Below are 15524 nucleotides of genomic sequence, written 5' to 3' on the forward strand. Positions count from 1 at the left end.
AGCACAGTAACAATACCTGTTTTTCCAAAGAGGCATACATGGGAACGAAATCAAGGAAGGGCTAAATGTCACGAAATACAAAATGTTACTTGTGTTTGAGGGGAATTATGGAAACCCAACATTTGCCCTCGTGATTGAATCTTACTGCCATCAATTTGGGGTTTTTTACTAGAATTTTTCTGTTTGGGCGAGTTCTTCAATTTTTCTGCATCCTGTGCTGTTCTGTAAGTAATATTAGTAGGCAAAATGCTGAGGTTCACATGAGCGGGATTGAGCGCTTAGTATGGAAATTACGAGGGGAATTGTTTTCAATCAACGTAAAAGTAGTTCTAGGCAAATGCCCTTGTTACTAACTCAAATCAAGCAAACACCGTTAAATTGTACATTCATTTCCTGTTCCTTGGGTATAATGTTGAAATGAAAGGCAGATTTTTACCCCCAGAATGAGGATACTGAAATACATTCTCTGTTGCTTTTACAGCAAGCGCTGTCACACAACCTGTCGCTCTACTTTATTTGCTGCGGAGTGGACAGAAGTCCTGGAAAGTTGAGAACGTGCCCAGGTGAGGAGAGCGGATCTCTAAATGTGCTCCGGGTGGTTCTGCAGGCACGCGATGAAATCCCGGATCGATCGGCCCTCGTAGCAGATCTTGTAGATGGTTGTAAATAATGGAAACCTAAAAGAAGTGCGTAGCAATGAAAATAGTTTAAGTTTATATAAGTGTTTCCATTCCATTTATAACGGAAAAAAATATTTCTTTTTTTAAAATGTTATGTTAAAAGAAAAATGGGAAACTTCTCTTTCTCTTTACAATATAATTTTAACTTGGAGGTACCTTTACTGTGGAAGACTATATAGTCTTCCAGTATAAAAAAAACAGTATAAAAACAAAGCAGTAGGAATGAATTAGGGCAATTAAGAGGAGCTAGGGCCAATTTTGGAGGGTGACAGCAGAGGAGAGCTGTTTTGGAGCTAAAATTCCTATCCAATGTTTTCATTTACTGCAAAAGTCTTGAATTGCATGTCACCTTTTTCCTTCTGTGTGCAAAATTAATATATTATTTGTATTCGTTACCTAAAAGACTAAAAAAAATTAAAATGTCTAATGATTTTCTCTTCCTGGCTTAAAGGGCTCTTTTCCTTTTGCAAGCTGTCTTAGTCATTACATGGTAAAAAATGAGTCTGCTGAATGACTTGGAGCTTAATGTGTAACTAAGCACAATTACAGGGATACTTATTAGATCAAGTTTTGATTTAAAGTTCACATCCTGTCAAAATGAGCTTTTCTTTTCTCTCTCTCATTTCTGAAAGATAACGCCACTTGAGTCTTCTGTATCTGCTATAATTCTAATAGGATTTGCTTTAAGTATTCATTTAGCAGCGTTTGACCTCCAAGTCCTGCTAATGTGTGAGAGCGAATGGGATGGAGGGCAGTTTAGCTCTTCTGTTGTGTAAGCTGAGACAAAGGTTTCAAAATATAAATAATCTTACGTTACCCCAAACACCTAGAAGTACTTTTTATCTCAGCATTATTTGCCGCACTAAAGCATTGATATCAGCGCATAAGACTTATTCAACGCGTATAACATTTTTTGATTGGGAGTATATTCCTGAATTTTATACTGAGATAACCTAGTTAACGTTTCCACTGAGAGCAAAGCTGTAACGGTGATGTACTGAGAACAAGAAACTCTTTGACACAGATCATTTTTGCAAGCTGACTCCGTGTATAGCCTTCAGGCTTGTTCAGGGGGACAGGGATGTCTGGGTAGCTCCTTCGGATTATTACTTTTTTTGTTTTCTGTATGTCTGTGGTTTGTTTTTTTCTGATGCTGTTTAGCCTTCATCCCATTCTACCAAGCATGGCAATGAGGGGTCAGGCTAAGCTGAGCTCTAAGGGTGGCCCAAGATGCAGAAAGCAGTTGTTACAGAAACGAACAAGATAATTGTTCGATGAGTGTGTCCAGAAGAGAGCCACGAGGATGATCCGAGGGCTGGAGCACCTCTCCTATGAGGAGAGGCTGGAAGAGTTGGGGCTGTTCAGTCTGGAGAAGAGAAGGCTCCAGGGAGATCTTATTGTGGCCTTCCAGTCCCTAAAGGGGGCCTACAGGAGAGCCGGGGAAGGACTTTTTACTCGGGCATGTAGCGATAGGATGAGGGGGAATGGCTTTAAACTGGAAGAGGGCAGGTTCAGTTTGAACATTAGGAAGAAGTTTTTCACTCTGAGGGTGGTGAGGCACTGGCACAGGTTGACCAGAGAGGTTGTGGAGGCCCCATCCCTGGAGGTGTTCAAGGCCAGGCTGGACGTAGCCTTGGGCAACCTGGTCTGGTGGGAGGTGTCCCTGCCTATGGCAGGGGGGTTGGAACTCGATGATCTTCAAGGTCCCTTCCAACCTAAACCATTTTATGATTCTGTGAATTAAACACAAGTACCATTAAGGAGGTATGAATCACTCATCATTTGTTGTTGATTACCTTTTCTCAAAATAAAAACACTTACTTATCGAGCATATTTTTCTGTTTCAGAATCTTGTAGACTTCAGCTGAGGTCTGAGGACCTTGCAGCTTTTGTCCGTTGAGCATCTCATTTTCCAGTTCCTCAATGGACTAGAAGAGAGGAGACTGATTACTTGGATCAGCGGGGATACTGCTGCCATACCAGCAGTTATCAAGAAGGTAAACGGCTAACGATGCCTTTGTAAAACACAGAAGGATTTCTTCACGCGTTAGTGTAAAATATTTCAAAATCCTCCTTACTTTTCCTGTGCGAGCAAAGGCTTCTGCTACTTTTCTGTTGCGTCCCCCATAGCAGGTAGTGATTAGGTCTGCGACGCCGCAGCTTTCCAGGAAAGTGGCTATTGATACCGGTCCCCTGCAGAACATCTTGGCAAAGGCCACCATTTCCATAAGGCCCAAACGTATAACTGCCGCCTTCGTATTATCGCCAAAATCCAGTCCGTCGCAGAACCCAGCTCCCACTGCTACGATGTTCTAAAAACGGTTTAGTGTGAAATATAGAGGGGGAAAGGAAACGGTCAGGCAAGACGTGTGGTTCATCAGCGGGCACTGAGATTTACAAAAATCCCACAAATCTGTCTTCACCCGAACAAGGTTCAGTTTCCAAATGCCATGAGTTTATCTTGTGAAGAAGGTGGACAGCTAGTTACTGTTGAACAAAAGTAGCTGGACTTCTAAAAGGTTTTTATAAAGTATCCACTGTTATGGCCACAGGCAAAAATCAAAGCAGGTTGTTTAATATGGTAATATTGCAGTCACGTAGTGTTTATGCAATTAAGGGTTTGTTTTCCTGCTATTTCCACAATTGACCTTTCTGTTTTAACTACTGAAAATACCCCACATGGAGTCACGCCTTTCTAGGTTTTCTCTGTGGGTCTCTAATTCAAACAGGCATGGCTTCTGTGTACAGATTCTGCAGTAGATCAAATTTTGGGTTGTCCTGCAAAAACGGTCAGTAGAATTGCCCTTTTCTACAGCTCTAGAGAAATCTCTTGGGATCCTAAACATCTTCACAACTCCTCACCATTGTCCTGCACACCTCCCTTCCCACCTCCAATCCCCAGCCTCTAAATAAGTCTCTAAATAAGTGTATAAATAAGTGTAGTTTGCTGTATTTGGGTAATATGTCACCTAGTACTGCCGTTGATGTATTTGCTCCAGACATGCATTGTGCCCCAGTGCAGATTTTTTTTTTTTTTTTTTTAAGCAAAGGCAATGCCAAAGCAATGACTTCAAGAAGAACAAAGATTTCCCACAAAGCAGAAACAACCTCTCTCCCCAGTTCCAGTCTGGGGCCAGAAGCAAAAGCTGGGGATATTTGGGTTTGTGTGTAAAGAAACTTTTCTTTTTGTATGTAAGATTAAACAGGACCAATCCTTTCCTAGCCAGTAATCCCCCCCTCCTCCAAGGAAAGGTGAATTATTGAAGTACTAATGATCAAATGTATAAAAAAGTACATAGGATCACAGGCTGGAGTCACTTTCAGCACTTTTAAAAGCAAACTGAATCTCACTCAAGTGCCCCCCTCGTTGGAGACTTGGTGATTTCGGTGTCGTTTCTCATCCAGCCTGGGATCTTGCCGTGGGCATCGTGGAATGCCGCACAGACGTGCTGCCAACACAGAGCATCGCTTCTGATGCAAACTTTCTAGCAGGTTACTACTCGAACCATGGAAGTAAGTTATTAGTGGGAGGTACAAGACATAGCAAGAGCCTTTGTTCCATGTGCTTACAACGCGCAGACAAGAAAATACAGTGGACTAAATTCTGCCCTCAGAAGCAGAGGTGTCACTGGTAAAATAAAGATAAAAATGCAACTATTTTGAAACACTTTGCCAGTTATATTATTTTTAAGTAATTTTTCCCTTTTTTATGAGTTGGAAAACTGGCATGTGAACTACGTGTCTTGTCTATGCTCACTCACAGTGGCAGGACTCAGACCTTTTGGCTTACAGAAGGCTCAGGTGAGGGTAGAATTTGGCCCTAATAAAACCATTTTGGTTTGAAAACACTCACTTTTAAGGCTCCGCAAATCTCCACTGTATCAGAGTCAAGCACCACGGTAATCCTGAAATTGGGGGTCTGCATTAATTCTTTAAAGATTTCCCCTTGTTTTTCATTTTTGCATCCTGTGGGAAGGAAGGATGAAAGTTAGAGAGTTTTTGCAGTGTTTTGCAATACACACAATTAACTGAAACCTGAAATAAGGGCCCAGGGACCACTGTAGGTTTTGTGGTCCCGGTAACTGGGTGTTGCTAAACAAGAGATTTGTGCGACAGCAGCCACAGCAGTTGCTGGAAGGCAGTATTAAATGTATGCGAGTCCCAGGGCATTGACCAAGCATCGCTTAATCATGCTTTAAAGAGCTTAAAAGTGGGTAGCACCTAATGCAGCTTTCTGCCTGAGAAAGCTTGTCTAACCACAAACCTCGCAAAAGATAATATTTACAAATTGCTTTGTAAAGCGCAATGGTATAATTGCTGCTTTGAAAACGCAGACTGGTATAATTGCTAAATATTATTATGGGGTGCAAATGATTAACGCCCCATTAATTCCCGATTACAGGAAGATCCACAGATGATGAAGCTGAATGTTGACACTGCTCGAACGCTTTTGTGGGGGTCATGTATGGTGTCGTTACAGCGCTGTCCCTGGGTATCGAGAGGAAGGGTAGCCAGCTGGGCAAATGAATGCAGTTTTGCTTCATTTTTGTAAGGCAGTTTGGTTTCCTTCAGGGAGAGCTCAGCAGTGAGGAGCTGTAGCATTTTCCACCTGTTATTCCCGGAGGGGTTCTGGGCACTCCATGTGTTTGAGCATTAAAGAGCCTGGGCAATAGCACCCCGGTAGCTGTGGGGTTTCTGCCCCCATCTCACAAGAAACTTTTGAGTTTGCTTCTCGTCCTTCACAGTAATTGATGTTGGGGGATACCCAGCCTCTTGAGGTGGCTCTTTCTGGGCTATCTGGCTTTCCACAAGGAAAAAAGCGAGGGACAAAGCTCTTTACACAGTCATCATCACAGCATGGCTTCAAACTGGGCCAGCAGAACTTAAATTACCCCCAAGAAAACGAACGTTGCTCAACTCTCCTAATCGCGTCTCGTCCTATTTGTGCCCAGTTGCTCTGCCAGCAACAAATGCCCAGCTGGGATGGTTTTCACTATTACTGTAACATTTACAAGGCAAAGGAACAGTATTGCAACAACAGTTGGGGTGGTTTTTTGTTTGTTTGGGTTTTTTTTACTTTCCTTAGCTATGGAAGGATGTAACTTTAATTTTGACTGACTTTAAAAATCAATGGGTTTTAAAAACTACTGGATGAACTTTCCAACTGAGGTCAGACCCGGTTCTGGGAGGATCTGAGGCTGTCTTGGCAAGCAGTCTGAATGGGAGGGAGGAACAGAATGTTACTGTTTTGTTTTGTTTTTTGGGTTCTTTTCAAAGAAAGAAATTTGAAGATGGAGAAATATACCTCAGGGAGCGTGAGCACAGAAGAGCTTCTGATTACCCTTCTCTATCTAGACTGTACAGTGTATCAACTGCCGATGTACTCAGCGTGGAGCTGTACAGGCACAAAAGGTGGCTCTTGCCAACTCCTACAGAAACAGGGTTAAGCTGTAATTTTTTAATGGATTAAATTAGCTCTCAGCACTGAAACCCGCTGTCAGTTTGGATCTGATCCTGCCGGCACCAAACTCCCTGGAAAACCTGCTGCCCCCCTGAACGAGCTCAGCGGGCACCGCGCCGCTCGGGAACCACGCAGGACCCGTCGCATCCCCCTGCTTCCTCCAGAGGTTACCCTGCTGCCCAGCCACAGGTGACGTTAAGCCACAGCTGCCGGCTCTAATTCGCTCTTTGCAATAGTTACCAATGGTGGTTTCACAGAACTTCTCATCAGCCACTTCTTTGGCTATGTTGGCCCCCATTAGCACGCTGATTTCTATTTTCAGTCTCTCTCGAATGAGGTCAGATATGAGCTTCAGGCCTTCAGGACCCTCGTCGATCCCCTGAATAAAAGTCGATAGTCAAAGCCAAGTTATTAGAATAGGAAAATGACAGCGGTAGAGCACCGGTAAAGCAGAAGGTGTCCTACTGCCTGCAGCCTTTGGTTTTAATTGGAAGGATTTGGGTCTTATATTCGCTAGCATTAGCCATTAATACATATGCTCTGGGTTTGTACTTTAACTGCAAATTCAAGGCGAGTTCAGGGAGAAGGCAGCGACAGTCGAGGGAACCCTGCAAGAGGCCTCATATCCAATGCTGCTGTCCCGAGGCTGTCTTCGATGCTGTATTTTTCCTTTGTGTTAAATTCCTGTAGTACAGAACCAGACTTTTAAATTAAGCCTACAAGCAGTGGCTTTTTTGCAAGATCTAAGTATTAATCTGAGCGCTTCATTGGTATTAAGGAGTATACTGAACTGTCTTGGTTTTTTTTCTAAGCTAAAGAAAGAAGTAAATTTGCAGGAATTTCCTTCCTCTCCCCTATGCACTGCTGCTTGTGAAATAATTTCTAGGGGGGGAGGGAGGGAAGGGGGAAGAGCTGTTATTGCAGACTGAAAACTTGAATTACATTTCTTTCATTACAATTTTATATAGGATATTTCCTGTAATGCAATCAAAAGAAGAAGCAGTAGACTATATCCCTATGCTTTGCCTCTGGCTTGTAGTTTGAGGTTCTCTTAAAATATTAATTCCTTCTAAAATTATAATGATCTGCTATCTCTAACCTTAAAAAGAGATTCCTCAGTTCGTGCCAGATTGAAATTGCTTCAGTTCTGCAAAATCACTGGTGTTATTGGGCCGTTCTAATGCTGCCCAACAACAGCTTTGGCATATACTTGGAAGAGGCACTTCAACGCAGTGCTCTTTCCAGTAAAGAGTTAATTGAGGCTGTATCCTGATGAGTATTTTTTCCTGGCAGCAGCGCCAGCTTATGCAGCCCTCTCTCTGCCCATTTTCACCTCCCTGCTGGTCCAAGCGGGAACCGATCCTGGCTAAAGATGACTGGCAAGGATGGTTACTCTTAGCCCAGCTGGGTTGCCCCATCCTTTCCTCTTGGTGGCCACGTGAGCAGCAGAAGGGCTGGCAGAGGCTGGGTAAGTTTTAACTCTTGCAGAAAGAAAAGCTCGTGCTTATGCAGAGCATGCAGCTGAAGACCGGAGCTCCCACCCTTAAGTTGAAGACAGTTATTTACTCTCCGTACAGATCGAGTCTTGCAGAGGTGACAATTTACCTTGATCAGGGAAATCCCAAATGTCCCTGGTTTTATCTGGCCTGCGATCTGCTCGCAGATTCGTCCGACGAATTGATGTGGCAAAACAAACACTAAAATATCTGCCCCGCTTGTTGCTTCCACCACGTCCGGTACAGCCACCTGGGACAAGAGTGACAGGTGACGTGAGACCCAGGTAGGAATGCTCACACCTTGCAAGATACTGATGGGCCGGAGCCATTGCAGATGCATTGCAAATGTCCTTAATTTTAATTGGCGCTGTTGCATAGCTGCTAGCTCTTCACGTGAGCAACTGCAGCGCTCTTCTGAAATATCCCAAGCAGCCTAGCTTTTTTTAGATGTGGATTATTTTTTTAATTTTATTTTTAACTTGCCTCCCAGCCCAGCCCTGTGTGGATAATCTGGAGAAGATGATACCCTTTCTAACTTGCACTGTCCTGGGGAGCCCCTTTGCTGGTTCAGCTTCTTCAGGTTGTTCCTGAAGACACTGAGCAACCCCGTATAGTTCTGCTGGAATGAATGGTAGCACTGGGGAGCACGGGAACGAAGCAGGGTGGTGAGAGAGAGACTCGTCTGGCAGTCTTTAATTTCCATAGGTCACTCACTAAGACCTATGCAGGAATAAACTATGTCAAAAGGCAGAGATTATCATATTTGGGGTGGGACGGGTTCTTTGTTTTAAATATATAGTAACTTGACCAATAGTTAGAAAAATTTACCCAGCGTGCTTAATAACTAGCAAGCTGTACCTTCCTCCAAGTGCTAGCGTTACTCGGAACAATTCAGTCCAGGCTCCAGAGGCAGCGGCAGGTGAATTCGAGCCTGCTATCACAGACAGTTTACAATCAGAGCAAATGTTGCCCTTGGATGCAGCCTTGGAGCACACAGCCTTGGAGCAAGCGGGATTCCCACCGGGAGAACCAGAACTGCTGCCAGCAAGGCTGTTTCTCTGGGAAAACAGCGAAGCGGGAGGAGGGCAGAGGCTGGCAGCGCTGTACAGACAGTGCTCCTGTCTCTCCAAAACGTCACAGAGCGACGCAAGGAAAAATTTAGTTACACAAGGAAAAATTGAGTTGTTTTTTGAGTTTTTTTCTCAGTGGGAGATAAAGAAGTGAGGGTCCCTCCAGGCTTTATGCAACCAGCTGATTTCTGCTGGTAAAGCCTCAGACTTTGCGATAGACAGGATGAGGCTGATCTCAAGTGATGCTGACAAGCCTGTTGATCTGCTAGAGGGTTGTAAAAATAGCAGTGACGAGTCAATTGTAACCCAGGAGAACTGCGTGCCAAGTTCAAACCACGGGAGTGCAAATATGCAATCGCAGCACTAAATATAACCACTCTCCAAGCAAGGAGACCCACCGCATGCAACATATTAACTTCCTTTTACAACTGCAACTGTTCCAGAAACGCGGCGCTACGTTCTTTAATTCACAAAAACAGTGGTATTTGGGAAAATCTTGAACAGCCAAAACCCTCACCTTGCTTGCTTGAGTAGCAATAAATTATCTAAGCTGATTAATTTAAGTAGAGATGCATAACTTGGTATTTTAAATGTTCATGAAAATTACCTGCCTTGTATACCGCATTATTAATTATAGCAGTGTGTTGCTACCCTGAAATCACCCGTGAGCCAATAGCTCATTATTCGTCTTCTTGTAAGCCACAGCTGTTAGCTGTGAGCTGTTGATTTCTTTTTTAGAAGAAGGTTTTTAGAAGAAGGGAGAGCAGCAGCTTTCCCTCTTTTACCAGAAGATGCTGTGGATTTGAAATATCTCAGCTCTGTGTAGACAGAGCTCTGCCTGTCGTTTCTAGAGCTATACTGATTTCTGCCGGAGAGGAGGACGGCGCATTACCAGCACCCAGCGCAGCTGAGTGTTTGAAGTTGCGTGTGACATACGAGACAAGCAAAAGTCACAGAAGTGAGTTATACTTCAGCGTACTTAAAATATTTGAGTTCAGTGGCAAACCAGAATGAAGCAGTGAATTAGTTCCTAATTTTAATTTTGCCAGATGTTGCCTCCCTTATAAAAAATAACAATATTTCTGTGGTACCTTTTTTTTTTTTTTTTTTTTCAACTTACCACATTTTTGGGTATCTTGTATCCGGGCAGATATTTAACATTTTCATGTTCCTGGTTGATTATTTCTGAGAGTTTTCTTCCATTTATGATCTCTTCAAATACCCACATCTTGACAGTAGGATCAAATCTGTTGGAATTCTGGACATTTTTGCCAATGATTCTTGCTATGGCTGATCCCCTTTAAGAAAAAAAAAACACAACAAACTAATAGGAAACAAGTAGTTCTGTTGTGAATTGGAAACACGAATTACTTTAAACATAATAACTCATAAAAGGGCTGTGCTATAAAGCTGTTCGGGTGCTCGCTACGTTTATCAGAAAGCTTTATCCACTATCCTCCATCAAAACCCCCTCAGTTTAAAAACACAGAAAGTAGAACCAGAGAAAACATAACTGTAATAAGGGGTCTAAAGTCATATCAAAGACTGTAGAATGAGAATGTGATGTACCATCAACAGCACTAAAAATACAGTATCTGGGATTAAAATCGCTCTTGCTTCTCAGATAATTCTTTTTTTCTGAAGACCAACAAACATAAAATAATCTGGGTGGCAAAGCGGCACTGAACGATCTTGCTGTGACAGTCTTTGCGCATCTCATCTAAAATAGATGCATCCCACTTTCCTACCAATAACCAAACAGTTGCAATACAGATTTTATGTAAGAGCTAAAATCCTCAGAAATTGTTATTTTCTTAAAAAAAGAATAATCTTCAACCTGATGGTTTCCTCTTTATATATTGCTGTAATTATCACTGTAAAAGGATCTGTAATAGTTGCAGCCTGAGGATATTTTAACCATCCAGTTTACTGTTCTGCATTCATGCTGAGCATTTTTTAATCTCAGTTTAGACAATAATTTGATTTCCCCATCGGCACTGCAGCCTGGCAAAACGATCACTTATTTTCTTGGCAAGGGAGAATTAAAAACCCCACAGAAAATACGGGAAGTATTGCTTAACGCTCTTTAAATTATACAGGCAGGAGGGGTGATTATTTTTACTCCTCTGTTCCTTCTTTTCATTTTAATGCTACCTTAATCTTTTGAGTACTGGCTGTTTTATTGACACAACTGAAAGAGGAGCTCCAGCTGCAACGCTCTTGTCCTCTGACCCACTTGTAACACACCTGCACGAACAGCATTTCGCTGTGATATGTTTTCTGGAACTGATAAAGGTCTCAACTATATCCAAGACGAAGTCCAAGTAGGTCTGTGCTGTCAATGGTTCAAAGGCAAACCACGTTGTCGCTGGGTCTCCTCAGCTCCACCGTATTTTTGATGTAACAGGTTTGCACAAGGCTGAATTGCTCAATAAGTAATAAAAGAATAAGGGCTTCATCTTAACCTTTAACGATAAAGAAATCCTATTGAGATCAGGTTTCACTTTGCCCAATGTTGACTATATACTGTGTCCTGAGCTGCCGTAATGCTTTCTTTCTAAAAAGGGACGATTGGGTTTGGTCCTTTAAAATATGTAGGCAAATGTTTTAGGGGTGAACTTTCACTGTAAGAGAAATATTAGCTTTAAAATTACTTGCATTCCAGTTCTCTTGCCCTGCTATCAACAGAGAGGACAATCGAGGCCTGAACTGAGGAGGAATTGTGTTTCAGCACAAGAAATGTGTATTAAGAAGAAAAGTTATCTTATAGATAAACCTGAGATTTAAATTCATTGTCCAGGTTGTGCTGGAGACTCCAATCGGAGGCTTTAGCCTCCATCCAGCACAACTTGGATGATGAACTTGGACCTCAAGCCTATCCATAAAAATAACTTTTCTAGCTATGTACCAAGTTCATATGATTTTTTGTTGAAAGGTGCAGACTCCAGCTCTAACCTCAGAAATCCTGAATGGGACTCACAACTCCCAGTAGATAAATCTGATCTTCCAGCAGAGCTGTCATTACCACCGCGCTTGGATGTTGCCACCCAAGTATTTTCCTATTGACAAGGTACCTTCACCCTCACCATCTCTGAAGGTTTCTCAGCCATAAAGGTAGCTCCATAAACGATAGTATTTTCATTCTATTTCTCTTCAGATGAATGAGGAATTGGAGGAGAAAGGGTTTAATGTTTAAAAGACATTGAGTAGTTATCCAGGAAAATACCTCGCCACAAAACAAACACTTCAAAACCTGATGCTCTGTTTTACTTAGTTCATTTAAAATTCAGTCACCACTGAGCAGCCTTGGGAAGAATTGCTTTGCCTGTGAAGGCGGTGGTCAGTAGACTACACAGGCTTCGCAGAAGAGGGCTGCTTATGCGAACAAAAACCAAGGAGGTTCACATAGAAAGATTTTGCCATGTTTTTTTTTCTCCAAAAATCAATTTAGTGAAAATTAACAGATGACTGAGAACTCTGCTTAGATAATATTTAAAAGTAAATGGAAACTACCGATCAGGTTTTTTTTCCCCAGTTATCTTAATTCATGTTGGAAGTGATTTACATATTGCTCAGAAAAAGAAAGCTTTTATCTGGAGATTTCCTATCAGTAGAATGGGAAAGCTTTGATGTAGAATAACTCAAATAAGACCCATTATTTGCAAATGTGAATATGAAAGTGTCTGTGGCATGCATCAGATCTGGTGAAAAACAGCTTAACAGCTCCCATGAAGCAGATAGTCCCTTCCCTATATAAAGGGCAGTCAAATATACTTATGCTGTTCCTACTATTTTTTCCGAGGAGATCTTAAAGACCTCCTCAATTGCAGGTCTCTTCCCTTCCCCAACCAGCTCATCCCACGACTTTGCCATCCTTAGGATTGGAAAGATCATCCTCACATTTAACCTAAGTCTTTCTTACTGCAGTTCAAGGCTACTTCTGTTCTAGGAGGGTGGAATATTTCTTTTCTCCTTTGGATGCTTGAGGATGATCATGTTTTTCTCCAGTCAATCTTTCTTAGCCAACCACCCCATTTTTTTTAAATTATAGTATTGCTCACGTTGGAAGGGACCACGAGAGATCTCGCAAGTGGGAACAACACTGAGTTCAGATGGGTTGGTTGCTCAGGGCTTTGTTCAGCTGAGTCTTGAAAACTCTCCAAGGACCACCTCCTCTCTGGGCAACCTCCCCCAATGCTTTATTATTCTCATAGCGATTTTTTTCTCCTCTCTTTATATGATGAGTCAACCTCCTCTGGTTCAATTTATGACCACTGGCTCTTGTTTTCCTTCCATGCACCTCGGTAAAAAACCTGGCCATCTGTCCATGTTGAAGGCAAGAACCTAGTTGAAGCTGGATCTTTGCTGAGGACCCTGCAGTCCAAACGAATCTAAGAAGATTGGGAGAGCTTTTGGATTCTGATGTGCCAGGCAGTGAATTAAACCTCTATTTTTCAAAACAGGTAACTGAACCATGATTAACGTAAACCCAAACGCTCCTGCATCTGGCTGGCAACCGCAAAATGCTGTGCAGCACACAATTCGCTTAACCACATCACTCATGAGTCTCCTGGCAGCGTTGACTAAGTCCCTGTGACCTGCTGAACTTCTGCAGCTGACACGAGCTATTGCAACATGCTGCCTCATGTGTCAACCACGTTTCTGAGCTGCAGAAAACACTCAAGAGCAGTGATCTGAACTGTCACCCAGATATTCAGGAGGAACATAAGAAAAAAACGTTTGCCAAAGACAAACATTATATTTCTACGTTGTGCTGAGACAACCTGTTCTGCCACAGAGGCTGTGAATAGATGTGATTTAAACATCGGAGCACAATGTTTACCCTCTCCCCAAAGATTTTATGTCTATGTATATGATATGTAAATATCCCCGAAGAGTATAAAGTCTATGTATATGGTAGGAAGCAAGAGATGGGCTCAGGCAGTACGAGTTAGTATTGAATGAGCTGGGGTCTCTGTATCTCTATGGCATAACTCTTTCCAAATTTGTAGGTACATGTGAAAAAAAGAGAACTTTCTCAAGCACAGATCTGAAGGAAGACAACTGAGTAGCTTTGGAGAATGTCTTATGGCAAGGGGACAGCCTGGGAAGGGCAGGAGATGCTTGCTTGAGGATGCAGCAAGAGAACAATGAAGGCTGTGGGCAGACCGAAGGTAAAAGCTGACTCTCAGACATTGCAGCTGTGGCTGTTGAGGGGCTTGGAAGTGACAATGAGCTGCCTGCACGGGCTTGGGTGCCTGTGGTTAAGGCGAGGGAGAAGAGGGCAGCAGAGGAGGGATGCAAGCGCTGGAATGACATGGTGAAACTGGCAGTGGGGGAAACGCTGGTGCAGAAATGATGGGGCAGGACTGCACCCGTCAGGGCCAGAGAAAGCCAGATGAGTTCCTGAAGAAGATGTAGCTGTGCAGTTACCTGTGAAAGGCTCTAGCTGAGAGATGTCATGCACAAAGAGCCCGTGATCCGGAAAGAGCATGCATGGGGGGGGCTCAGAAAGCAGCGGACTGGTTTTGCAAGGCAGGAAGGCAAAGAGCTGTGCTTTAACTATGCTGTATTCTCAGCAGCTCACAAGCAACCACTCCCTCACCTATTGATTTTTTTTTTGGCATTTCCTTCCGCTTAGCTGTCAGGTATTCTAAAAATCTTAAGGAGTTTGCCCTCCTTGTACAAAAAGAATCCCCCGAACTACCTGGAGGCTGGGTCTGCTAATCCCCAGCGCGTGCACATACATGTTGGTCTGTTTGTTTGTGCTCAGCTTACATAAACCGTATGAAAAGTAAGATGTGAAGTCCAGTGGGATAGGGTTTACCGACTCCAGTGGGGTCCATCAGATGGAAGGAGCCCTGGAGAGCCACACTTTTGGCCAGGCTAGAAAGCACTGAGCAGTAGCAGACATGTTCTTTACGAATATGGGGAATACTCAACGCTTACTTTTGATCTGCCCAGCTCTGCCCCGGGCACACACACAGCCACGGGGGCACAGCTCTCTGTCCCGTCCCCAGGCTCTGGATGGCTCCGACACCCCGGGGATGCAGGAGCCTCCTCTCCTTCCAGCCCCGCTCTCTGCCCGAGGAGCCCCCACGGCCCGGGCAGGACACGACCGGGCCGGCGGGTTCAGGACCATGGAGATGCTCCGCCGCCCGCCCGCCTCCCCCCGGGCCCCGCCGCTCCCCGCACCCGACCTGTTGCGAAGACCCCCCCCCGGGCGGTACCGGTGTGCTGCTCCGCTGCGGGCGGCGGGGGGGGGGGGGGAGGCAAGGAAAGAAAGGGTGAAAAAAAGAAACGAAACGGGGAAAAAAAGGGAGGAGTGGGGAAGAGAGGAGGGCAGGGGGGGATGGAGGGGTTCCCCCCCCCACCCCGCCGCCGCGCTGCGGCACTCACCAGTTCCCCGAGCCGACGATGCAGACGCGGAGCGGCGACATGCTGCGGGCTGTCCTCCGCCCGGCGCTCCTGCCGGCGGCGCGGCTCGGTTGGCCCCGGCTCGGCTCGTTTCAGCTCTGGTCGCCTCGGTTCGGCTCGGCTCGGTGCGGCCCGGCCCGGCTGCCAGCACCGCCCCTCCCGGCCCGGCCCCCGGCGCCTGCGGGAGGGACGGGCATGAGCGGGCGGCGGCGCCGGGGCAGTGCCGGTCCCCCCCACCCGCCCCCGCCGGGCTCCGCCTGCAGCCCCGGCCGGTCCCTGCACTACGATCGTCGACAGGCCGGGACACACACACACGACTCAGTGCCCTCCCTGCAGGGGGAAGGGGGAAAACGGTGCCTTCTCCGGAATTTTCGGGGATGAGGACCTGCGGGGGAGCCCG

The 15524-nt window shown here is 44.7% G+C and overlaps 1 protein-coding gene across 1 annotated transcript; it reads right to left on the reverse strand.

Annotated features, from left to right (window-relative positions):
- Positions 1–496: 496 nt before the first annotated feature.
- On the reverse strand, positions 497–15282 carry LOC309672327 (glycerol-3-phosphate dehydrogenase 1-like protein). Its single transcript, XM_082483807.1, has 8 exons — positions 15107–15282; positions 9828–10005; positions 7747–7887; positions 6382–6520; positions 4534–4646; positions 2759–2992; positions 2502–2608; positions 497–677 (listed from the first exon to the last, which is right to left on the reverse strand). Exons 1-8 carry the CDS (start codon positions 15145–15147, stop codon positions 581–583), a joined length of 1050 nt encoding a protein of 349 aa, XP_082339933.1. The 5' UTR covers positions 15148–15282; the 3' UTR covers positions 497–580.
- Between the last annotated feature and the right edge of the window lie 242 nt (positions 15283–15524).

This window comes from Vanellus vanellus (genome assembly GCF_965231255.1).
Source record: "Vanellus vanellus genome assembly, chromosome: 5".
In the NCBI taxonomy this organism is placed as follows: Eukaryota; Metazoa; Chordata; class Aves; order Charadriiformes; family Charadriidae; genus Vanellus; species Vanellus vanellus.